The 26,845-nt window shown below is 44.2% G+C and overlaps 1 protein-coding gene across 1 annotated transcript; it reads left to right on the top strand.

Annotated features, from left to right (window-relative positions):
* Positions 1-323: 323 nt before the first annotated feature.
* Positions 324-26,845, top strand: LOC139396982 (complement C4-like). The gene is made up of 41 exons (XM_071143927.1): positions 324-822; positions 2,061-2,250; positions 2,372-2,537; positions 2,862-2,932; positions 3,111-3,202; positions 3,376-3,458; positions 3,652-3,739; positions 7,169-7,295; positions 7,482-7,623; positions 7,748-7,860; positions 7,957-8,118; positions 8,286-8,456; positions 8,993-9,184; positions 11,250-11,393; positions 18,195-18,324; positions 18,679-18,750; positions 18,880-19,092; positions 19,280-19,391; positions 19,480-19,550; positions 19,659-19,798; positions 19,902-20,117; positions 20,230-20,290; positions 20,392-20,481; positions 20,562-20,768; positions 20,897-20,972; positions 21,116-21,308; positions 21,663-21,770; positions 21,981-22,143; positions 22,238-22,449; positions 23,098-23,256; positions 23,397-23,459; positions 23,533-23,623; positions 23,728-23,905; positions 24,129-24,219; positions 24,698-24,772; positions 24,862-24,961; positions 25,391-25,480; positions 25,759-25,854; positions 25,965-26,048; positions 26,194-26,326; positions 26,445-26,845. The coding sequence occupies exons 1-41, from the start codon at positions 755-757 to the stop codon at positions 26,584-26,586; spliced, it is 5,175 nt and encodes a 1,724-aa protein (XP_071000028.1). The 5' UTR covers positions 324-754; the 3' UTR covers positions 26,587-26,845.

The following is a 26,845-nucleotide window of genomic DNA, read 5'->3' as shown; positions in this document are numbered from 1 at the left end:
ACAGAGAATAGTATCATGCTGGCACTGACTAGAACACAGAGAAAAGTATCATGCTGGCACTGACTAGAACACAGAGAATAGTATCATGCTGGCACTGACTAGAACACAGAGAATAGTATCATGCTGGCACTGACTAGAACACAGAGAATAGTATCATGCTGGCACTGACTAGAACACAGAGAATAGTATCATGCTGGCACTGACTAGAACAGGCCTCAGAAATCTAAGAAATCACATGATCTCAGGGAAAACCACAATTGCACTGACCAATGGGAGCATAGACTGTCATTGTGAAATGGAAGAATCCCTCTCCAAAGTTCCCCAGGTTTTGACTGCTTAAGCCAAACAGTTAAATAAACTGCTCTGTTTGTACCACCAGATCTAATCCTGTGAAGAGTATTTTGAAGAATAATATCCCAAAGAGGACTTTCTTATTTTAGTTGTAATCCTTTTTTGCCCATCTTGAACCAACCAGTTGAAGAGAACTATAGAACAGTTGTCTTTTCAATGAAGTTGTGCCAATTTCTTGATTATTGATGATTAACAGTAAGTGGCATCCTGCCTCAATCAGGCAGTGACTACAAATTACATAACTTTTGTCTCAGAGGGAGAGGGGAAGGGAGGAGCATAAGAGATTGACATGGGGATTGAGAAAGAGAGAAAAGGGAGAGATCTATCTATATAAGCTGAGTGAATAAAACTGTGAAGATAGGGTCTGTGGACAGAGCAGGAGGAGAGACAGTGAACAAGAACCATGGGCTCTCCCGTCTGTCTTATGGTGCTCTTCATTTTGGCTGCTGAGTCTGTACATGGACAGGACAGGTAAATGTTTCAACAATATCTTCATGAAACATTTCACCATGCAATATCAGTGCCTTCCTGTGTCCTGTATGTGCATGTAGCTTTAACTTGAACTGACTTGTACTTATGTTTTAGCATGGTCACATACACTGTAAAAAAGGATTCAGGTGGTTAGTCAATTATACTTCAAAATATCATTGTTTTGACATAAAAAAGAGAAGTGGTCATCTTTACTTGAATATAATTAGTACTTTACATTACTTGTTCAATCAACCAAAAAATACTATTCCCAAAAAATAATGAATTCAGCAGAAGATAAATGCAGCATCTACACAACTGTTTGTGTGTAAAAACAACTACAAGGAAAATTGTGTTTAACTTACTCAATTATCATAGTATTTCCTTTCAACTAAAGAATTTTAAGTTCTTCCAACAACTTGTCATGTGGCTCTTTTTTTAAAAACTTTACGATACTTTTACACAATGTTGTTTGCAAAAAATCCCATTTCTACGTTAGTATCAAACAGTTTGATATGCTATGAGGTGTAATGGATCAAGATGAACGGATATCCAAACCGTAGGGCAAATTGACATTCAATTATGTGACCACCCATTCTCACTATTAGTTAGATCATGCTACAATGCTTACAACTTTACCTCCAGTTAGTGCTAGTGGAATAAACTCTGCTCTCAACAATTCCTGTTTCAGGAGATAAAGATGCCAAGCGATGAAAAACAGACATATTTAACACAAACCCTGTTTAACACGATCAATGAAAGTAACTAAACAGAAAGATTAAGTAGATCAAATGAAGTTGTCTCTTAGTCATTAGTTGTCTCTTAGTCACTAAGTTGTCTCTTAGTCATTTTTATACTGGACTTAATATATGAGTGTTTGTGAAACACTAAAATGTAAGTATATTATACCTAAAAATACCTCATGTTGGAAATCCTCAAAAAGCTGATGGAAATAGTTGCCTACATTTTTTAAAGTGGAACTAGCACAATATGTTTTACAGTGCGAGACGTTTATATTAGTTGTATTCTAATCTAATGTTTCAACTCAGATTAATCTGAGTACTTCAATGCCTCTGAATGACTTGCACATTTAGCCTTTTGATATACTGGTGTTCGACAAACATAAATAAAACATCTTTAGGTTTTTGTCTCTGATCTTAAAGTGATACTTTACATTCTAGACTTTTAAAAGTATTGGGTGGTAGATACAGTCTTCTAAATGCTACCTTCTCTTGGCTCAGGTTCTTTATCTCAGCTCCCAATGTGTTCCATGTGGGGGTGAAGGAGCGTGTCTATGTCCAGCTGGGTAAAGCCCTCCTGAATAAACGTGTTACCCTTTACCTGGAGCATGAGGAAACTTCACATCTGATGTCTCAAAAGAGCAGCACTGTGTGTTCTGAGGAGGGACAGATCCAAACTGTGGAACTAGAGGTATGACTTAGTGAGACTTGCCTTGATAAAAGGAATGACCATACAGACTATATCACAAACAAGAAAAAGGAGATACACTAGGTCTTATTGGTTTCATTTCAATGTTTTTCCCACCTTGCAGGTAGAAAGGGACAAGCTGCCCACCTTTGGGGATATTCCCTATCTTCTGCTGGTGGCTGAGATGGATGGGGTGACAGACAGAAAGATGGTGAGGGTCCTAGTCTCCCAACACAGAGGCTACATCTTCATTCAGACTGACCAGCCTATCTACAACCCTACACAGCAAGGTACATCTACAGTCTACATGAAATAGAACCCGATCTTAAAGGGATACTTGGGATTTTGGCAATGAGGCCCCCTTATCTACTTCCCCCCCCCAGAGTCAGATGAACTGGTGGGTATCATTTTTATGTGTCTGTGTCCAGTATGAAGCAAGTTAGAGGTAGTTTCACGAGCCAATGCTAACTAGCGTATCTGCTAAGACACCTATAGGCATCTGACTCTGGGGAAGTAGATAAAGGACCTCCCAGTCAAAATGCCCAAGTACAACTTTAATATTGGTCAAAGGTTTACAATTAAGATATTATATTAGGATTATTTTTTTTTACCAGTGAGATACAGGATATTTACCCTCAACCACTCAATGAAGCCCCATGATGACGTTTTTCAGATCTCTATTTTTGTGAGTACAAACTTGAAATTTTTGACCACATTCCGTTGTTACATTTCATTTGATGAAGTGTTGAAATGTTTATCATTGTGGTGGAGATCTCTGATGCGAAAAAGCTTGTTTTGATGTTTGAAAGAGTTGTGAAATAGTAACTGATTTGTATTGTAACTGATTTGTATCTCCTTGGTAGAATGCTGCGGGCAACCGGATAATGAAGACTCTTAAGAGAGCTACGGATGGAATATTCACCAATATCCCTTTTAATATCCCTGATGTCTCAGAGTACAGTCATATATTATGTGCTATGGAAATTTCACAATTATTCAATGTTAGCATCTATTAATTGACTGATATTGTGCAACTATCCTTATTTGATCAATCGATGACATGATTTACTTAAACAATAGATTATAATAAGACAACCTAATATCATACCTGGTGTGTTTTTATTTTAGAATGGGTGTCTGGAGGATCGTGGCTCATTACCAAGGAGATGAAAAGAATGCTGTTACTCGAGAATTTCAAGTCAAGAAATTTGGTTCATATTTTCTCTTTTTATCTCCTTTGCTCAACTTACTCTCTATTTACCATTTGAATATTTCAAGTTTAAAGCCAATCTTTCTTAAAATATTTTACTGAAAATGTATTCATGCTATTATTTATACATTTTCTTACACATGGAGAAAGGATAAGAAATGTTTTGTTGTTCTGAACATGTTTTTTTGTTTCAGTGCTGCCGAGCTTTGAGGTGACCGTCATACCTAAGCAAAGCTACTTTCTATTGAACACTGAACAGTTCACCTTCACAATTTTAGCCAAGTAAGATTTAATCCTGATATCAACTGTTTCCCCCTACAACATCTAGCTCCTTACAAAGTGCTGAAAATAAAATGTCAAGTCAAATTGTATTTGCCACTTGCGCCGAATACAACAGGTGTAGTAGACCTTACAGTGAAATGCTGAATACAACAGGTGTAGTAGACCTTACAGTGAAATGCTGAATACAACAGGTGTAGTAGACCTTACAGTGAAATGCTGAATACAACAGGTGTAGTAGACCTTACAGTGAAATGCTGACTACATCAGGTGTAGTAGACCTTACAGTGAAATGCTGACTACATCAGGTGTAGTAGACCTTACAGTGAAATGCTGAATACAACAGGTGTAGTAGATCTCACAGTGAAATGCTGAATACAACAGGTGTAGGTAGACCTTACAGTGAAATGCTGAATACATCAGGTGTAGTAGACCTTAGAGTGAAATGCTGAATACATCAAGTGTAGTAGACCTTACAGTGAAATGCTGAATACATCAGGTGTAGTAGACCTTACAGTGAAATGCTGAATACATCAGGTGTAGTAGACCTTACAGTGAAATGCTGAATACATCAGGTGTAGTAGACCTTACAGTGAAATGCTGAATACATCAGGTGTAGTAGACCTTACAGTGAAATGCTGAATACAACAGGTGTAGTAGACCTTACAGTGAAATGCTGAATACATCAGGTGTAGTAGACCTTACAGTGAAATGCTGAATACATCAGGTGTAGTAGACCTTACAGTGAAATGCTTACTTACAAGCCCTTAACCAACAATGCAGTTTTAAGAAAATACCAACAAAAAAAGTAAGAGATAAGTAAGAATAACAAATAATTGAAGAACAGCAGTAAATAACAATATGGTGCTATATACAGGGGGTACCGGTACAGAGTCAATGTGGAGGCTATATACAGGGGGTAAAGGTACAGAGTCAATGTGGAGGCTATATACAGGGGGTACCGGTACAGAGTCAATGTGGAGGCTATATACAGGGGGTAAAGGTACAGAGTCAATGTGGAGGCTATATACAGGGGGATACCAGTACAGAGTCAATGTGGAGGCTATATACAGGGGGTAAAGGTACAGAGTCAATGTGGAGGCTATATACAGGGGGTACCGGTACAGAGTCAATGTGGAGGCTATATACAGGGGGTAAAGGTAAAGAGTCAATGTGGAGGCTATATACAGGGGGTAAAGGTACAGAGTCAATGTGGAGGCTATATACAGGGGGTAAAGGTACAGAGTCAATGTGGAGGCTATATACAGGGGGTAAAGGTACAGAGTCAATGTGGAGGCTATATACAGGGGGTAAAGGTACAGAGTCAATGTGGAGGCTATATACAGGGGTAAAGGTACAGAGTCAATGTGGAGGCTATATACAGGGGGTAAAGGTACAGAGTCAATGTGGAGGCTATATACAGGGGGTACCGGTACAGAGTCAATGTGGAGGCTATATACAGGGGGTAAAGGTACAGAGTCAATGTGGAGGCTATATACAGGGGGTACCGGTACAGAGTCAATGTGGCGATTATATACAGGGGGTAAAGGTACAGAGTCAATGTGGAGGCTATATACAGGGGGTAAAGGTACAGAGTCAATGTGGAGGCTATATACAGGGGGTAAAGGTACAGAGTCAATGTGGATTCTATATACAGGGGGTACCGGTACAGAGTCAATGTGGAGGCTATATACAGGGGGTACCGGTACAGAGTCAATGTGGAGGTTATATACAGGGGGTAAAGGTACAGAGTCAATGTGTCAATGTGGAGGCTATATACAGGGGGTAAAGGTACAGAGTCAATGTGGAGGCTATATACAGGGGGTAAAGGTACAGAGTCAATGTGGAGGCTATATACAGGGGGTAAAGGTACAGAGTCAATGCGGAGGCTATATACAGGGGGTACCGGTACAGAGTCAATGTGGAGGCTATATACAGGGGGTAAAGGTACAGAGTCAATGTGGAGGCTATATACAGGGGGTACCGGTACAGAGTCAATGTGGAGGCTATATACAGGGGGTAAAGGTACAGAGTCAATGTGGAGGCTATATACAGGGGGTACCGGTACAGAGTCAATGTGGCGATTATATACAGGGGGTAAAGGTACAGAGTCAATGTGGAGGCTATATACAGGGGGTAAAGGTACAGAGTCAGTGTGGAGGCTATATACAGGGGGTAAAGGTACAGAGCCAATGTGGAGGCTATATACAGGGGGTAAAGGTACAGAGTCAAAGTGGAGGCTATATACAGGGGGTAAAGGTACAGAGTCAATGTGGAGGCTATATACAGGGGGTAAAGGTACAGAGTCAATGTGGAGGCTATATACAGGGGGTAAAGGTACAGAGTCAATGTGGAGGCTATATACAGGGGGTAAAGGTACAGAGTCAATGTGGAGGCTATATACAGGGGGTAAAGGTACAGAGTGAATGTGTGGGGGCACCTGTGTCAAGGTAATTGAGGTACTATGTACATGTAGGTAGAGTTATTAAAGTGACTATGCATAGATAATAACAGAGTAGCAGCAGCGTAGAAGGAGGGTGGGGGGGGGGGGGGGGGGGGGGGTCTGGGTAGCCATTCAGGGTAGCCATTTGATTAAATGGTCAGGAGTCTTATGGCTTGGGGGTAAAAGCTGTTTAGAAGCCTTTTGGACCTAGACTTCGTGCTCCGGTACCGCTTGCCGTGTGGTAGCAGAGAGAACAGTCTATGACTAGGGAGGCTCTAGTCTTTGACAATTTTTAGGGCCTTCCTCTGACACCGTCTGGTATAGAGGTCCTGGATGGCAAGAAGCTTGGCCCCGGTGATGTACTGGGCCGTACGCACTACCCTCTGTAGTGCCCTGCAGTCGAAGGCCGAGCAGTTGCCATACCATGCAGTGATTCAGCCCATCAGGATGCTCTCGATGGTGCAGCTGTAAAACATTTAGAGGATCTGAGGACCCATGCCAAATCTTTTCAGTCTCCTGAAGGTGATTAGGTTTTGTTGTGCCCTGTTCACGACTGTCTTGGTGTGCTTGGACCATGTTAGATTGTTGGTGATGTGGACGTCAAGGAACTTGAGGCTCTCAACCTGCTCCACTACAGCCCCGTCGATGAGAATGGGGACGTGCTCGGTCCTCCTTTTCCTGTAGTCCACAATCATCTCCTTTGTCTTGATGACGTTGAGGGAGAGGTTGTTGTCCTGGCACCACACGGCCTAATGCTGTTGTGTCATCAGCCAACTTAATGATGGTGTTGGAGTCGTGCCTGGCCGTGCAGTCATGAGTGAACAGGGAGTACAGGAGTGGACTGAGCACGCAAATGTAACTTTAGTTCGGGCTATGTGGTTCTCATTGAGACATTCACCCAAGTACAAGTCCTCTAAATGTTTATCAAATCTATGAATATGTCATAGAACTCTGTCAGTTGGTCTGACCTCACTGTATTTCCCCCTCAGGTACTCCTATGGTAAGAGTATAAAGGGAGCTTTCCACTGCCGGTTTGGACTGAAGGAGAAAACACAGGGGCCAGATGGTAAAAAAGACAAGATTGTCTTCATCAGAGGATTGGAGCTGACTGGATCGGTGAGAGGATAAATGTGTCATATTTCAATCAAAACATCTGTACTCTTCGATCAGAGAAGAAGACTAAAGTTCTGGGAGCTCTGAAGGACAACTGACCTATTTCTACATAAAGTTACAACATTTTGGTTTAAGCAAAGCTTGAGTTATGGTTTGACCAAAAACCTGTCGCTTGCCTTTTTCTCTCAGATAAAAGATGGAGAGGGGTCGGCGGTTCTCCAGGAATCCAAGCTCCGAGAGCAACTCAAATCCAACCTCAACACCACCCTCTCAGACGTGGTCCTGAGCGAAGCACAGCTTTACATGGCCGTGTCTGTCACTGACATCATCAGTAAGGCATCAGTTGTTGTTCTTAGTTTGAACAAAAATAGGCTTTTGAAATGTGGTACAGTCATACAGTAGGTACAAGACAACTAAACGATATTGGTAGTGTACTGACTTTATCCCTTCACCAGGTGGTGAGCTACAGGAAGCAGAGGTGTCTCTTCCTGTTGTTTCCCAGCGTTACACTGTAGACCTGTCCCGTACCCGCTCTCACTACATCCCTGGAGTTCCTCTCAGTGTAGTGGTAAGCCTCAATTTGGATGACAGAGATACGTTAGATTGAACAATGTCTATCTGTGAAATGATGAACTGTATATTGTTTTGTCCGGTGATCTGTTAGGTGGTGGTCCGTCTCCCAAATGGTTCCCCAGCTGTTGGAGAGCCAGTGAGAATGCGTCTGCCAGAACTCCAGGATGGAGACCAAACTGTAAAGACTAACCAGCAGGGCGCAGTGTGGCACGATTTTAACCTTCCCAATCTTGATCGTGACATTACTGTGGAGGTAAGTATAACAAAATAGTCCAAATAAAACTGTAGCTTCTAGCAGTAGCTTCAAGCAATACAGCAATGGGCTGTGAACTAAACACTGAAGGAATCATATGAAACTAAAGACTTTGGATTGGTTCTCTCTTCTTTTATCCCTTGTTTTCCCCTCTCTGTTTCCATCAGGTGACTGTAGATGACCAGACAATAACCAAAGGCGTCAAACGTACATCATCTCCTGGCAACACCTATCTGAGCGTGAGCGTGAGCCAAACGTTTCTGACGCTGGGTCAAACCCTTTCCGTTGTATTCAAAGTCTTCAATGGGCCACCAGAGGATGGGTTTATTTACTACATGGTGAGAGATATATGCCCAATGTATGACCATATTAGAGACACATATTTCCCTCAGATTACACAGATCCACAAAAAATTGAAAACCAACACGATTTTGATAAACTCTCATATCTACTGGGTGAAATACCACAGTGTGCCATCACAGCAGCAATCTTTGTGACTTGATGCCACAAGTAAAGGTCAACCAGTGAAGAACAAACACCATTGTAAATACAACCCATATTTATGCTTATTTATTTTCACTTTTGTACTTTAACCATTTGTACATCATTATAACACTGTATATGTACATAATATGACATTTGTAATATCTTTATTCTTTTGGAACTTCTGTGAGTGTAATGTTTACTGTTCATTTTATTGTTTATTTCACTTTTGTATATTATCTACTTCACTTGCTTTGGCAATGTTAACATGTTTCCCATGCCAATAAAGCCCCTTGAATTGAATTGAATTGAAATCACAAGGAACAGGACATGGTGGAAAAGTTCTATAACTGAGAGGAAAAACAATCACTTCTCTGTTTTTAATCGTCAGGTTTTCAGCCGTGGAGTGCTAACAAAACAGGGTTCTGTCAAATCAGGGGACTTAACAAAGGTTCAGCTTCCAATCACGCCTGATATGACCCCCTCCTTCCGTCTGATTGGCTACTACTATGATCAGAAAGGTGACATCATTACTGACTCTGTGTGGGTAGACGTCGACGATGCTTGTGAGGGGACAGTGAAGGTGAGTGAACAGTGACTGGAGTAGATCAGCATCAGCATTGACCGAGAGAGTTGTGGAGAATCAGACAGCAATGTGGCCAAAGCCTGTTAGAAACACAAAACAAAGAAAGAGAAATAAAGGGTTTAATCTATGCTGACTGTTAATAAGTTACAATTCATTTCAGAGTCATTTACTAATGATACGTATTTGGTGTTATCATCCTAATCTTTTCCTATGTATATTCATATGCTCTAGGTATATGTATATTTATATGCTCTAGGTATATGTATATGTTCTAGGTATATGTATATTTACAGTGCCTTGCGAAAGTATTCGGCCCTCTTGAACTTTGCGACCTTTTGCCACATTTCAGGCTTCAAACATAAAGATATAAAACTGTATTTTTTTGTGAAGAATCAACAACAAGTGGGACACAATCATGAAGTGGAACGACATTTATTGGATATTTCAAACTTTTTTAACAAATCAAAAACTGAAAAATTGGGCGTGCAAAATTATTCAGCCCCCTTAAGTTAATACTTTGTAGCGCCACCTTTTGCTGCGATTACAGCTGTAAGTCGCTTGGGGTATGTCTCTATCAGTTTTGCACATCGAGAGACTGACATTTTTTCCCATTCCTCCTTGCAAAACAGCTCGAGCTCAGTGAGGTTGGATGGAGAGCATTTGTGAACAGCAGTTTTCAGTTCTTTCCACAGATTCTCGATTGGATTCAGGTCTGGACTTTGACTTGGCCATTCTAACACCTGGATATGTTTATTTTTGAACCATTCCATTGTAGATTTTGCTTTATGTTTTGGATCATTGTCTTGTTGGAAGACAAATCTCCGTCCCAGTCCCAGGTCTTTTGCAGACTCCATCAGGTTTTCTTCCAGAATGGTCCTGTATTTGGCTCCATCCATCTTCCCATCAATTTTAACCATCTTCCCTGTCCCTGCTGAAGAAAAGCAGGCCCAAACCATGATGCTGCCACCACCATGTTTGACAGTGGGGATGGTGTGTTCAGAGTGATGAGCTGTGTTGCTTTTACGCCAAACATAACGTTTTGCATTGTTGCCAAAAAGTTCAATTTTGGTTTCATCTGACCAGAGCACCTTCTTCCACATGTTTGGTGTGTCTCCCAGGTGGCTTGTGGCAAACTTTAAACAACACTTTTTATGGATATCTTTAAGAAATGGCTTTCTTCTTGCCACTCTTCCATAAAGGCCAGATTTGTGCAATATACGACTGATTGTTGTCCTATGGACAGAGTCTCCCACCTCAGCTGTAGATCTCTGCAGTTCATCCAGAGTGATCATGGGCCTCTTGGCTGCATCTCTGATCAGTCTTCTCCTTGTATGAGCTGAAAGTTTAGAGGGACGGCCAGGTCTTGGTAGATTTGCAGTGGTCTGATACTCCTTCCATTTCAATATTATCGCTTGCACAGTGCTCCTTGGGATGTTTAAAGCTTGGGAAATATTTTTGTATCCAAATCCGGCTTTAAACTTCTTCACAACAGTATCTCGGACCTGCCTGGTGTGTTCCTTGTTCTTCATGATGCTCTCTGCGCTTTTAACGGACCTCTGAGACTATCACAGTGCAGGTGCATTTATACGGAGACTTGATTACACACAGGTGGATTGTATTTATCATCATTAGTCATTTAGGTCAACATTGGATCATTCAGAGATCCTCACTAAACTTCTGGAGAGAGTTTGCTGCACTGAAAGTAAAGGGGCTGAATAATTTTGCACGCCCAATTTTTCAGTTTTTGATTTGTTAAAAAAGTTTGAAATATCCAATAAATGTCGTTCCACTTCATGATTGTGTCCCACTTGTTGTTGATTCTTCACAAAAAAATACAGTTTTATATCTTTATGTTTGAAGCCTGAAATGTGGCAAAAGGTCGCAAAGTTCAAGGGGGCCGAATACTTTCGCAAGGCACTGTATATGCTGTAGGTATATGTATATTTAAATGCTCTAGGCATATGTATATTTATATGCTCTAGGTATATGTATATTTACATGCTCTAGGTATATGTATATTTATTTATATGTTCTAGGTATATGTATAATTTATATGCTCTAGGTAAAGTCAAAAGATGAATATCTACCTGGAAACACGGCGAAGCTGGAGATAGACTTAAATGGTCAGAAGGCCAAAGTTGCCTTGCTGGCTGTGGACAAGGCTATTTATGCTCTCAATGCCCAGAACAAACTCACCCCCAAACAGGCAAGCTACTATTATTTGAATATTATTATTTTATTTGTTGGGTGGGGGCACATCAGCTTTAATATTGCAGAAATATTGTAGCTTCCATCAATGTAATTGTCTGCATCATTTCTAATCCCCTTATATATATTTCTTTGAATATACAGTACCAGTCAGAAGTTTTAGAACACCTACTCATTCAAGGGTGTTCTTTATTGTTGCTATATTCAAATTATAGAATAAAGGTGAAGACATCAAAACTATGAAAAAACACATATGGAATCATATAGCAACCAAAAAAGTGTTAAACAAATCAAAATATATTTTAGATTTTAGATTCTTCAAAGTAACCACCCTTTGCCTTTATGACAGCTTTGCACACTCTTAGCATTGTCTCAACCAGCTTCATGAGGAATGCCTTTCCAACAGTCTTGAAGGAGTTCCCTCATATGCTGGGCACTTGTTGGCTGTTTTTCCTTCACTCTGCTGTCCAACTCATCCCAAACCATCTCAATTGGGTTGAGGTTGGGTTATTGTGGAGGCCAGGTCATCTGATGGGCTCCATCACAAATAGCCCTTACACAGCCTGGAGGTGTGTTTTGGGCCATTGTCCTGTTGAAAAACAAATGATAGTCCCACTAAGCGCAAACCAGATGGGATGGCGTATCTTTGAAGAATGCTGTGGTAGCCATGCTGGTTAAGTATGCATTGAATTTTAAATAAATCATCAACAGTGTCACTAGCAAAGCACCCCCACCCCATCACACCTCCTCCATGCTTCACGGTGGGAACCACACTTGCGGAGATCATCCGTTCACCTACTCTGCGTCTCACAAAAACACGGCGGTTGGAACCAAAAATCTCAACTTTGGACTCATCAGACCAAAAGACAGATTTCCATCTGGTCTAATGTCCATTGCTCGTGTTTCTTTCCCCAAGCAAGTCTCTTCTTCTTGTTGGTGTCCTTTAGTAATGGTTTCTTTGCAGCAATTTGACCATGAAGGCCTGATCTCCTCTGAACAGTTGCTGTTTAGATGTCTGTTACTTGAACTCTGTGAAGCATTTATTTGGGCTGCAGTCTGAGGTTCAGTTAACTCTAATGAACTTATTGTCATGTACTGTCATGTTGTGTCTTGTTTCTGTCCTTTCTCTTCACCCTGTCTCCCTCTGCTGGTCGTGTTAGGTTACCTTTTCTCCCCCTCTTTCCCCCAGCTGTCCCTTGTCTTCTCTGACTACCTCGTTCACCCCTTTTCCCACCTGTTCCCTTTTTCCCTCTGATTAGGTCTCTATATCTCTCTCTCTTTCTGCTCCTGTCTTTGTCGGATTCTTGTTTGTGTTAGTCATGCCTGAACCAGACTATCGTCATGTTTGCTGCAACCTTGTCCTGTCCTGTCGGAATCTGCCGGTCCATCTGAGCCTACCTATGTTTGGTTATTAAAGAAGCTCTGTTTACATTAATTCGCTTTTGGGTCCTCATTCACGCACCGTAACAGAAGAATCCGACCAAGAATGGACCCAGCGACTTCGGATCCTCTCCACTCAGCCGTCGAGATCCAGGGAGCGATGCTAGGCAGACACGAGCAGGAATTGTCTGCTGCTCGACATGCCGTTGAGACCCTGGCCACCCAAGTCTCCAACCTCACAGAACAGGTTCACCATCTCCGCCTCGATCCACCGGCCACTTCCAGGGCTTTCGAATCTCCGGAGCCCAGAATCAATAACCCGCCGTGTTACTCTGGGGAGCCCACTGAATGCCGCTCGTTCCTCACCCAGTGTGATATTGTGTTTTCTCTCCAGCCCAACACTTACTCCAGGAGCACTGCTCGTGTCGCCTACGTCATATTTCTCCTTACTGGACGGGCTCGTGAGTGGGGCACGGCAATCTGGGAGGCAAGGGCTGAGTGTACTAACCAGTATCAGGACTTTAAGGAGGAGATGATACGGGTTTTTGATCGATCTGTTTTTGGGGAGGAGGCTTCCAGGGCCCTGTCTTCCCTATGTCAAGGTAATCGATCCATAACAGACTACTCTATTGAGTTTCGCACTCTTGCTGCCTCCAGTGGCTGGAACGAGCCGGCTTTGCTCGCTCGTTTTCTGGAGGGTCTCCGCGCAGAGGTTAAGGATGAGATTCTCTCCCGGGAGGTTCCTTCCAGCGTGGATTCCTTGATTGAACTCGCTATTCGCATTGAGCGACGGGTTGATCTTCGTCACCGAGCTCGTGGAAAGGAGCTCGCGTTCTCCGTTGCCCCCCTCTCCGCATCACTACCATCTTCCTCTGCCGGCTCGGGTGCTGAGCCTATGCAGCTGGGAGGTATCCGCATCTCGACTAAGGAGAGGGAACGGAGAATCACCAACCGCCTCTGTCTCTATTGCGGTTCTGCTGGTCATTTTGTCACTTCATGTCCAGTAAAAGCCAGAGCTCATCAGTAAGCGGAGGGCTACTGGTGAGCGCTACTACTCCTGTCTCTCCTTCAAGATCCTGCACTACCTTGTCGGTCCATCTACGCTGGACCGGTTCGTCAGCTTCCTGCAGTGCCTTAATAGACTCTGGGGCGGAGGGCTGTTTTATGGACGAGACATGGGCTCGGGAACATGACATTCCTCTCAGACAGTTAAGGGAGTCCACGGCCTTGTTCGCCCTGGATGGTAGTCCTCTCCCCAGGATTCAGCGTGAGACGCTACCTTTAACCCTCACTGTTTCTGGTAATCATAGCGAAACCATTTCTTTTTTAATTTTTCGTTCACCTTTTACACCTGTTGTTTTGGGCCATCCCTGGCTAGTTTGTCATAATCCTTCTATTAATTGGTCTAGTAATTCTATCCTCTCCTGGAACGTCTCTTGTCATGTGAAATGTTTAATGTCTGCTATCCCTCCTGTTTCCTCTGTCTCTTCTTCACAGGAGGAGCCTGGTGATTTGACAGGGGTGCCGGAGGAGTATCACGATCTGCGCACGGTGTTCAGTCGGTCCAGGGCCACCTCTCTTCCTCCACACCGGTCGTATGATTGTAGTATTGATCTCCTTCCGGGAACCACTCCCCCCCGGGGTAGACTATACTCTCTGTCGGCTCCCGAACGTAAGGCTCTCGAAGATTATTTGTCTGTAGCTCTTGACGCCGGTACCATAGTCCCCTCCTCCTCTCCCGCCGGAGCGGGGTTTTTTTTTGTTAAGAAGAAGGACGGGTCCCTGCGCCCCTGCATAGATTATCGAGGGCTGAATGACATAACAGTGAAGAATCGTTATCCGCTTCCTCTTATGTCTTCAGCCTTCGAGATCCTGCAGGGAGCCAGGTTTTTCACTAAGTTGGACCTTCGTAACGCTTACCATCTCGTGCGCATCAGGGAGGGGGACGAGTGGAAGACGGCGTTTAACACTCCGTTAGGGCACTTTGAATACCGGGTTCTTCCTTTCGGCCTCGCTAACGCTCCAGCTGTCTTTCAGGCATTAGTCAATGATGTCCTGAGAGACATGCTGAACATCTTTGTTTTCGTTTACCTTGACGATATCCTGATTTTTTCACCGTCACTCCAGATTCATGTTCAGCACGTTCGACGTGTCCTCCAGCGCCTTTTAGAGAATTGTCTTTTTGTGAAGGCTGAGAAGTGCTCTTTTCATGCCTCCTCCGTCACATTTCTCGGTTCTGTTATTTCCGCTGAAGGCATTAAGATGGATCCCGCTAAGGTCCAAGCTGTCATTGATTGGCCCGTCCCTAAGTCACGCGTCGAGCTGCAGCGCTTTCTCGGCTTCGCGAACTTCTATCGTCGTTTCATCCGTAATTTCGGTCAGGTGGCAGCTCCTCTCACAGCCCTTACTTCTGTCAAGACGTGCTTTAGGTGGTCCGTTTCCGCCCAGGGAGCTTTTGATCTCCTCAAGAATCGTTTTACATCCGCACCTATCCTTGTTACACCTGACGTCACTAGACAGTTCGTTGTCGAGGTTGACGCGTCAGAGGTGGGCGTGGGAGCCATTCTTTCTCAGCGCTCCCTCTCTGACGACAAGGTCCACCCTTGCGCGTATTTTTCTCATCGCCTGTCGCCGTCGGAACGTAACTATGATGTGGGAAACCGCGAACTGCTCGCCATCCGCTTAGCCCTAGGCGAATGGCGACAGTGGTTGGAGGGGGCGACCGTTCCTTTTGTCGTTTGGACTGACCATAGGAACCTTAAGTACATCCGTTCTGCCAAACGACTTAATGCGCGTCAGGCGCGCTGGGCGCTGTTTTTCGCTCGTTTCGAGTTCGTGATTTCTTATCGTCCGGGCTCTAAGAACACCAAGCCTGATGCTTTATCTCGTCTCTTCAGTTCTTCAGTAGCCTCCACTGACCCCGAGGGGATTCTCCCTGAGGGGCGTGTTGTCGGGTTGACTGTCTGGGGAATTGAGAGGCAGGTAAAGCAAGCACTCACTCAAACTCCGTCGCCGCGCGCCTGTCCTAGGAACCTTCTTTTCGTTCCCGTTCCTACTCGTCTGGCCGTTCTTCAGTGGGCTCACTCTGCCAAGTTAGCCGGCCACCCTGGCGTTCGGGGTACGCTTGCTTCCATTCGCCAGCGTTTTTGGTGGCCCACCCGGGAGCATGACACGCGTCGCTTCGTGGCTGCTTGTTCGGTCTGCGCGCAGACTAAGTCCGGTAACTCCCCTCCTGCCGGCCGTCTCAGGCCGCTTCCCATTCCCTCTCGACCGTGGTCTCACATCGCCTTAGATTTTGTCACCGGACTGCCTTCGTCAGCGGGGAAGACTGTTATTCTTACGGTTGTCGACAGGTTCTCTAAGGCGGCTCATTTTATCCCCCTTGCTAAGCTTCCTTCTGCTAAAGAGACGGCACAAATCATCATCGAGAATGTTTTCAGAATTCATGGCCTTCCGTCAGACGTCGTTTCGGACAGAGGTCCGCAATTCACGTCTCAATTTTGGAGGGAGTTTTGCCGTTTGATTGGGGCTTCCGTCAGTCTCTCTTCCGGCTTTCACCCCCAGTCTAACGGTCAAGCAGAACGGGCCAATCAGACTATTGGTCGCATCTTACGCAGTCTTTCTTTTCGCAACCCTGCGTCTTGGTCAGAACAGCTCCCCTGGGCAGAATACGCCCACAACTCGCTTCCTTCGTCTGCGACCGGGCTATCTCCTTTTCAGAGTAGCCTCGGGTACCAGCCTCCGCTGTTCTCATCTCAGTTCGCCGAGTCCAGCGTCCCCTCCGCTCAGGCTTTTGTCCAACGTTGCGAGCGCACCTGGAAGAGGGTCAGGTCTGCACTTTGCCGTTATAGGGCGCAGACTGTGAGAGCTGCTAATAAGCGTAGAACTAAGAGTCCAAGATATTGTCGCGGTCAGAGAGTTTGGCTCTCCACTCAGAACCTTCCCCTTAAGACCGCTTCTCGCAAGTTGACCCCGCGGTTCATTGGTCCGTTCCGTATTTCTCAAATCATTAACCCTGTCGCAGTGCGACTTCTTCTGCCGCGATATCTTCGTCGCGTCCACCCGGTCTTCCATGTCTCCTGTGTCAAGCCCGTTCTTCGCGCCCCCGCTCGTCTTCCCCCCCCCCCCCATCCTTGTCGAGGGCGCACCCATCTACAGGGTCCGTAGGATTTTGGACATGCGTCCTCGGGGCCGTGGTCATCAGTACCTAGTAGATTGGGAGGGGTACGGTCCTGAGGAGAGGAGTTGGGTTCCCTCTCGGGACGTGCTGGACCGTGCGCTGATCGATGATTTCCTCCGTTGCCGCCAGGCTTCCTCCTCGAGTGCGCCAGGAGGCGCTCGGTGAGTGGGGGGGTACTGTCATGTACTGTCATGTTGTGTCTTGTTTCTGTCCTTTCTCTTCACCCTGTCTCCCTCTGCTGGTCGTGTTAGGTTACCTTTTCTCCCCCTCTTTCCCCCAGCTGTCCCTTGTCTTCTCTGACTACCTCGTTCACCCCTTTTCCCACCTGTTCCCTTTTTCCCTCTGATTAGGTCTCTATATCTCTCTCTCTTTCTGCTCCTGTCTTTGTCGGATTCTTGTTTGTGTTAGTCATGCCTGAACCAGACTATCGTCATGTTTGCTGCAACCTTGTCCTGTCCTGTCGGAATCTGCCGGTCCATCTGAGCCTACCTATGTTTGGTTATTAAAGAAGCTCTGTTTACATTAATTCGCTTTTGGGTCCTCATTCACGCACCGTAACACTTATCCTCTGCAGCAGAGTTAACTCAGAGTCTTCCTTTCCTGTGGCGGTCCTCATGAGAGCCAGTTTCATCATAACACTTGATGGTTTTTGCGACTGCACTTGAAGAAGCTTTCAAAGTTCTTGAGATTTTGACTGACCTTCATGTCTTAAAGTAATGATGGACTGTCGTTTCTCTTGGTTTATTTGAACTATTAGTGCCATAATATGGACTTGGTCTTGGCTATCTTCTGTATACCACCCCTACCTTGTCACAACACTACTAATTAGCTCAAACGCATTAAGAAGGAAAGAAATTCCAGAAATTAACTTTTAACAAGGCACACCTGTTAATTTAAATACATTCCAGGTGACTACCTCATGCATCTGGTTGAGAGAATGCCAAGAGTGTGCAAAGCTGTCATCAAGTCAAAGGGTGGCTACTTTGAAGAATCTAAAATATGAAATATAGAAAAGAAAAACCCTTGAATGAGTAGGTGTGTCCAAACCTTTGACTGGTACTGTATATACACATATACAAGCTACTATTTACTAAAGAATAATTATACATATTGTCTCCTCAACATTATTTCCTCTAAAACGCACTCCTTATAATGTACAGGTATAAATATATTCTATGCAATAAAGACCAAGCGGCTCTTTTTGACTAATAGTGTGAATATTTTGTGTGCTGTTCACAGGTATTCTCGTCCATGCAGTCCTATGACCTTGGTTGCTCATACGGTGGCGGCTCAGATACAGCCTCTGTGTTGAACGACGCTGGCTTGTCATTCATCTCCAACTCTCATGTGCTATCTAGGATGAGGAAGGGTATGACGAACGTAGTGTGATTAAACAATACAGCTGTCTAGTGTCTACACTACTTCTTCTTTGGTCCATAGTTTCTGAATGATGTTCTCTGGGATAGGGTTAAAACCCCTTTAGGAGGTAGACGACTTAACATTTCACAGACATGGATCCACTAAACTAGACATGACATTGTCTGGGACTTAAATCCCAACCTTCAACATAAAGGAAAAACAAATAGAAAAAAAACACCAACTCAGACGTACATTTCAACAAAGCATTAATGACATCATAGTTGCTCAAAACCTACATGTTCCCACAATATGTTGATGTTTTATGTTGATGGTCTTCACCCTACTGTATGTGTGTTTGTCTTAGGGTTTAACTGTGAGTCAGGCTTCAGACGACAGAGGCGTTCTCTGGACCTCCAGAAGCAGATGGTGTCCATAAGTATTACAACGTTACTTTACTATTGACTGTCACTAACTGCTGCCTGAGGTGGTGGGAGAGACTGTTCATCAGTCCTGGCAGGTACGAACTAAAACCTTTTGTCACTACCTCACCATCTCCAACTCCCAGAATCCAGTTACTCAGACGCCAAGCTGCAGGAGTGTTGTTCTCATGGCTTGTCCCTGATCCCCATGCTGAGGACGTGTCAGCAGAGAGCCGAGAGAGTGGCACGAGCCAATAAGGACCGTGTCTGTGTCAAGGCCTTCCTGGACTGCTGCATAGAGGGAGAGAAGTTGAGGGAGAAGAAGAAACGAGACGACGCCCAGAGAGGACATGGCAGGAGTGAGGATGACTTGATTGTTGGGGATATTACCATTCTAACATGTATAACATGGTAACAAAATGATAACAGACACTATCCTTTAGACAGACATGTCTGACTTGTTATAACTTAAAAGGATTGGATGAGAATACGATCTTAAAAGGTTATATTATTGTGACACCTTTAGTCTACACTCTCTCCTCTCAGCTGCTAGTGCCACAGACATCGAAGACTTCTTTGACACAACCAATCAGCAAATACGCAGAAGTTTCCCCCCAAGCTTTGCATTCGCAGTGGTCGATATAAACGGCAAAGGAAGGTGAGAAATGGACATTTAGACACACAGTATATCGGCGCCATGTGTCTGAAACACTATTGTAATTTGTCTCTCTCTCTGTCTCCCTTAGTCATACTGTGGCTCTGCCTGATTCCATCACCACCTGGGAGATACAGGCTGTCAGCTTGTCTGCTTCTCATGGTAACATCCTCCTCCTCTATTGGTTCATATTCCTGTACCTAGACAGTAAGGAACGTGTGGTGTCATTCTGGAGAGTAATGGACCTGTCTGTGTGTGTCCCTCCTGCAGGCATCTGTGTTGCAGAACCACATGAGTTCCGTGTGTTTAAGAAGGTTTTTGTCTCTCTGAGGCTGCCGTACTCAGTCAAAAGATTTGAGCAAATGTCTATTGCTCCTGTTGTCTACAACTATTGGGACGAGGCTGCACAGGTACAGTTGAATCACTTTCTGTAGTACTACAGTTGAACACTTCAGAAGCATAAACAGAAATATGAAATGCCATACAGCTGATGGAGCACTTCCTCCTTCTCAGATTGCACTCCACATGGAGAGAAATGACAAGCTCTGTTCACCAGGCTCCAGTTCCATCAAAACCTATGTCAACATCACCGTGGAGGCCCACTCCTCCAAAGCAGTCACATTCTCTGCAGTACCCATGGAAACCGGCCCCATACCCATCAAAATACGCCTTTATGACATAGAGAATGAGGACGGCAGTGATGCTATTGAAAAGATTCTGAATGTTAGAGTAAGTATACAAAAAATATCGGGGAAAATTACTACTACAAAAAATTTGAACTGAAGATCCATTACTGTAAAGCTACTGCATTTATGTAATATGATAGTTTCTCATATTTTAGACGGAGGGAACAGAGAAGAGAGTGGAGGAAACTCATTTTGTTGACCTGAATGCCAATATTGGTGAGATTGCTAACAGAATATCTATGATGACAGCATTTTATTCACGTAATAGTTTATGGCATAAAAAGCACCAACCAGCTTCTCTCATTCTCTGTTGTCAGGGAAGAGTCGCCAATCTTTCACGATTGATGGAAAGTTACCAGACAACACAGTCCCTGGCTCCAGCACCAATATCTTCGTCAAGATGGAAGGTCTGACTCATTTTACCCTCCAATCATTTCTCTTCACAACAGTATTGTCAGTTTAATATCCAATCTCATCCATTCCCCAGGGGAGCTGTTTGGCAAGTCCACTTCCAAGACCCTGCTCTCTCCCGATGGGGTTAGCAGCTTGCTCAATGCTCCTCATGGATGTGCAGAGCAGACTATGAAACGTATGGCCCCCACAGCCCTGGCCCTCCGCTATCTGGACCTTAGCCAGCGCTGGTATGAGCTGCCCCCTGGCATCAGAGATACAGCTCTCCAGTTCACAGAGCAAGGTGTGGGAGAACTGTAATGAAGATGTTTTATTTTCAGTAAGAAACACAAAATACAATATCTCTCTCTGTCTCTCTCTCTCTCTTTCTCTCTCTCTCTCTCTCTCTCTCTCTCTCTCTCTCTCTGTCAGGCTATATGAGAATTTTGACTTTTAAAAAGGGTGATGGATCATATGGAGCTTGGACGCACCATCCCACCAGTTACTGGTCAGTACATCTCTCTTTACGTTGCTTGTTTTTGTGGTACTGTAGTTTTCTGTCTGTCTGGAATAAAAGCCTGTAAACACTGCAACTCTCCAGGACTGGAGCTGGCCGATCCTATCACAGTGTTTGTTACCCTTCCTCTCTAGGCTGACGGGCCTTGTTGTGAAAGTGATGTCTCTGGTGGCAGAACGTCAGAATGCAGGCGGTGGAGAGAAGGGGAGATGGGCACAGGGTGTGTCTGAGCAGCATATCATTGATTCAGTCAGATACCTCCTGGTTAAACAGAAGGAGGATGGATCATTCTCGGACCCTAACCCAGTCATACACCGGGAAATGCAGGTAAAGGATTATTCAGAACACTAGTTTTAACATGAAGATCACTTTATTGGGCAGTTTCACACAAGGTCCAACCGAAATTTGACTTCCGCTTTTAACCCAACTCCTCCGAAAGACACACATAACATAGACAGGTTTTGGAGAGGTGTGGGAGGCTTCCACACTGGACGCCTGGGGAGCTGTTGTTGCGTGGAGGTTAAGTGCCTTGCTTAAAAGCACAACAGCAGGCAAAGGCATCTAGGATTTCATTCCAGCAACCCTCTGGTTGCCAACTCAGTCAGACGCAGGACTCGAACTGGCAACCCTCCTGTATTTTCTCTTTATCTGTTGAGTTGAGTTGTCTCTTTTTCTCTCTAGGGAGGCATTAGAGGGATAGAGGGAGATGTCTCCATGACTGCTTTCATAACTGTGGCTCTAAATCGCTCCCTCCCTTTCCTGACAGACAACAAGGAGCGTAGCGATACGGTAAGATAGGTGGACGTATTTCCTTATTAACTCACAAGTGTTTAGTATAGTGTACTTTTTTATTGTGTTACCAATTAACCGACTTCAACCGAATCATCTGTCTAAATCAGCCATCTCTATCCTGGAGAAGAAGAAAAACAGAGACATCAAATGCTCCTATTTTTAACCAGAATGGCTAGCTGCTCTGTGTTTGTGTTTGTGTTTGTGTAGAAAGCCATTATCTCCAAAGCCACCGGCTACCTGCTCTCACGTGTTGAGGGGCTACAGAGGCCCTACGCTGTGGCCATAACAGCCTACTGTCTGTCAGTCTGTCTGACTGACCGGAAACAGGCTGAGCCTTCCTGGGAAAAACTCAAAGGACTGGCAACTGAAGGTATTGTCCTATTACACTCCTGTTATAGGTCAGAATGGTGTGGGCTGATGGGGGATTGCTGCTGACATTGATATTCATTGACTGCTCTTGACAGGGAAAGACAATTGCCGTGGGTGGTATGCTAACGCTGGCATGGTGAATGAGGAAAAGAAACATTATGTACCGACAACAGAGGCCATAACAGTAGAGACTACAGCCTATGCCCTGTTAACTGCAGTGGCTCATAAGGACGCAGAGTGGGCAGACTCTGCAGCCTGCTGGCTGACTTCACAGGAGAACTATGGAGGAGGTTTCAAGTCCACACAGGTGAGATATACTGTACTGATGGAGGAGACTTCAAGTCCACACAGGTGAGATATACTGTACTGATGGAGGAGACTTCAAGTCCACACAGGTGAGATATACTGTACTGATGGAGGAGACTTCAAGTCCACACAGGTGAGATATACTGTACTGATGGAGGAGACTTCAAGTCCACACAGGTGAGATATACTGTATTGATGGAGGAGACTTCAAGTCCTCACAGGTGAGATATACTGTACTGATGGAGGAGACTTCAAGTCCTCATAGGTGAGATATACTCTACTGATGGAGGAGACTTCAAGTCCTCACAGGTGAGATATACTGTATTGATGGAGGAGACTTCAAGTCCTCACAGGTGAGATATACTGTATTGATGGAGAGCCAAACAATGCCAAAACATGATGTGGCTGCTTCATTGCCTCCTAGTGCATGTAGTTTCCTTGTTCCTAGTTAGCATGTTTTGCTAATTTTCCACCTTCATATTCAGTCCAACAATACTGATATTCTACTGATACAGTGACCCAAGGGTGAGAGTCCCACTCATTGAGAGTCGATGGACATTTTACATTCTACACCATTTGGTAGAAATAACATGCTAAATGTCTACCTTCAATTTGTATCCAGTCTATGCATTCATCTTAATGTCTTTAGGATACTATAGTGGCTTTGGAGGCTCTCTCTGAGTATGCACTGAACAGGCCCCAACCTCCCATCACAGAAGTGGAGGTACAGTTCACTATTCCAGGGAAGAGCGACATTCAGAAGCTGTCATTGGACAACAAGGGGGATAAAGTAGAAACGGAGCTGAAGGTATACCCACTCCAACACACACACACACACACACACACACACACACACACACACACACACACACACACACACACACACACACACACACACACACACACACACACACGTAACTCTCTCTCTCTCTGTCTCTACTTGGCCAGAGACTGATTGGTAATCCTATCATTAACGTAGCCCTAACGGGACAGGGAAAAGCCAAGATGAAGGTGAGCGTCTTTCTCATCAAAATATATTTATTGATGTTCATTCAAACTGGTAATATATTGATCTGTCTGGCAGGTTACGAAAGCTTACCATCTACTGGACTCCTCAGACGACTGTAACCTTCTGTCAATCACAGTCAAAGTAGAGGGGAGAGTAGAGTACACTGGTGAGCGTACAGCACTACTCTGATTCAGTGCTCCTTTTACTACAGGTTAGGATGTGTGTGACAGAGTTCCACAAGTACACTATGATAACACTTTGTTTCATCAGCCCAGATTGTTGAAGACTACAACGACTATGAGGGTGACTATGGAGACGGAGAGAAAAGGGAGGAAGAGGATGTCCCCCGATCAGCGATTGAGTGGTTTGACGCTCGCAGCAGACACAGAAGAGATACTCAGCAAAGCCGGAATTCTGAAAACGATGTTGAATACGAAGTCTGTGTGAGGTATGTTAAACAGAGAGGTCTGTGTGAGGTCAGTTAAACAGAGAGGTCTGTGTGAGGTCAGTTAAACAGAGAGGTCTGTGTGAGATCAGTTAAACAGAGAGGGAACTGATTCTGTCATGAATATACAAATAACAGAAGATTTATGACTGGGAGGAATATTTTGTGACGGCCTAGGCGATAGGGCAGTGGTTTTTCAGTAAGCTAACTAACTTATATTCTTTAGTCATAGTCTGACCAGGAATCTCACAGGAATGTCCATAGCCGACATCACACTGCTCAGTGGCTTTGAGGCACAGACAGACGACCTGGACAAGGTGAGTCTTCATCATCATATAGAGTCTATATAAACACGTTACCAACCCCCTCCCTTTACTTTTCTTTAGTAACCAATGTTCTGTCAGTCTCTCCCCTGATCTTCCTCTCTCCCTTCCCCCTTTTCATCCCCTGATCTTCCTCTCTCCCTTCCCCCTTTTCATCCCCTGATCTTCCTCTCTCTCTTCCCCCTTTTCATCCCCTGATCTTCCTCTCTCCCTTCCCCTTTTCATCCCCTGATCTTCCTCTCTCCCTTCCCCCTTTTCATCCCTCCATCATTCCTTCCTCTCTCCTTTCCCCCTTTTCATCCCTCAATCATTCTTTCCTCCCTCCTTCCCCCTTTTATCTCTCCATCATTCCTTCCTCTCTCCCTTCCCCTATTTCATTCCTCGATCATTCCTTCCTCTCTCCTTTCCCCCTTTTCATCCCTCGATCATTCCTTCCTCCCTTCCTCTTTCTCTAACTGTTGTCTCTCCACAGCTAAAGAACCCTGATGAACAATACATCTCTCACTACGAGGTCTCACATGGCAAAGTGCTGTTGTACTTTAATGAGGTGAGACTCACACAGACACGAATACACAAGCAACTCGGTGGAACAGTGTGAAATCGAAAATCCCAAAGGTTTTTTCTGTCTCTGTCCAGATTGAGGAAAGGGAGTGTGTAACGTTTAGGGCTGTGCAGACAGTAACTATAGGTTTACTGCAGCCTGCTCCGGCCACATTCTATGACTACTATGAACCAGGTATACAAGGCTTTCTTTTCACATTTATTCTGTACTTTTTTTTGTTACCTTGATAGATTTTTTTGTATCTGTCAAATAGTCTTCTGAATATATTAGCCATCACTAAAAAATAATGCATAATTTGACTATCTCTCCCCATCTGCCACTGTCTCTCTCTCTTCCTCCCGGTCTGTCTGTCTTTGCTAACATACACCTTCCTCCCTCCCCTCTCTCTCTCGCTCTCTCTCTCTCTCCTACTCTCTCTCTCTCTCGCTCTCTCTCTCTATCCTCTCTCCCTCCTCTCCCTCTCTCTCTCCCTCTGTCCCTTCCTTCCTCCCCTCTCTTTCTCCTCTATCTCTCTTTCTCTCTCGCACACACACACACACACACACACACACACACACACACACACACACACACACACACACACACACACACACACTATCACAGACAGAAAGTGTACTACTTTCTATGCTGCACCAAAAAGAAGCAAGATGGTTTCAACATTGTGTTCAGGGGATGTGTGCCAGTGTTCAGAGAGTAAGTTATTATTTCTATCACTATCGCCAACATTCTCTGTTACCATTTTGAAGAATTCTCTCACTGTTATGGCACCAGACCTGGGTTCTAATAGTGTGGAGAATTTGATTGAGCCTGCCTGTAGGGCCTTAAAGGCGGGATTTGACCATTTTGGGACTATTCCATTGGTTCTGGTTTCATTGGTTAGGGTCTGTATGACACTAAAGAAAGTCCCATTGGTTCTGGTTTCATTGGTTAGGGTCTGTATGACACTAAAGAAAGTCCCATTGGTTTTTTAGGGCCCTGCCACAAAGAGAAGGACACTTTTGGACCACTGAAGCTAGAGAAGAAAGATCGTTTTGAACATGCTTGCTATTCCCCCACTGTGGATTACGGTCAGTAGACAATTTAGCTATGAGTATGACACAGGTCAATAATTTAACAGTTACAGTATGGGACAAATAAGGTGAAGCTAGTAATTCATTTTAAATCTGGTTTGTTTTAGGTTTCATTGTCCAAGTCATCAGTATGTCTGTGAAGAGTAACTTTGAACTCTACACAACTAATGTGACGAAGGTACTCCGAGCCAGTAAGTGATAAAACCATTATTCCAATCCTGACTTGAGATCTCTGTCTGTGACTAGAATGTTCATGAAGACGTAACCATAGATAGTACATGTACTTCTTTCTACGGTCATGGTAACTATGGTAACTCTGTGCCCTCTTTCTGCCAGCCGGAGATGTGAAGCTGGAGGAGAGCAAAGTGCGAGTGTTCGCCAAGAGGCTCCAGTGTAAAGGACAGCTAGAGACAGGGAAGACATACCTCATCATGGGCAAAGATGGCTCCACCACCGACTCGAATGGCCAGTAAGTTCTGGCTATGATGTCATAAGACAACTGAAGATGTTTTTACCCCTAAGGTCTTACTCTGTGAGAATTGGACTTCCCTGGTAAATGTCTCACCATTTCTCTGTTTGACTTTTAGGATGCAATACCTTTTGGAATCAAATACCTGGATTGAACAAGTGCCCAATGAGAAAAAGTGCCAAGGAACAAAGAACAGGCCTACATGCAACAAATTTAAAGACTTTGAATCTGAGTACATGTTAAATGGCTGCACCCAGTAACTGGTTCACTGACATGTTAACATGCATACTCAACACATCATCTAGAAAATTAAATGTTTTTATCGAGTCATGTAATTTAAAGATTTTGTATCTGAGTGCATGTTGAATGGCTGCACCCAGTAACTGGGTTACTGACACGTTAACATGCATACTCAACACATCATCTAGAAAATTGTTTTTATCGAGTCATGTAATTTAGTGTTTGTAACATCCACTTTCAATACTTATCAAGATCAATGAAATGGCATTTTAACCACAA

This window comes from Oncorhynchus clarkii, unplaced genomic scaffold (assembly GCF_045791955.1).
Source record: "Oncorhynchus clarkii lewisi isolate Uvic-CL-2024 unplaced genomic scaffold, UVic_Ocla_1.0 unplaced_contig_9316_pilon_pilon, whole genome shotgun sequence".
NCBI lineage: Eukaryota > Metazoa > Chordata > Actinopteri > Salmoniformes > Salmonidae > Oncorhynchus > Oncorhynchus clarkii.
Note: the sequence above shows the minus strand (reverse complement) of the source record. Positions and strands in the feature narration are given on the sequence as shown.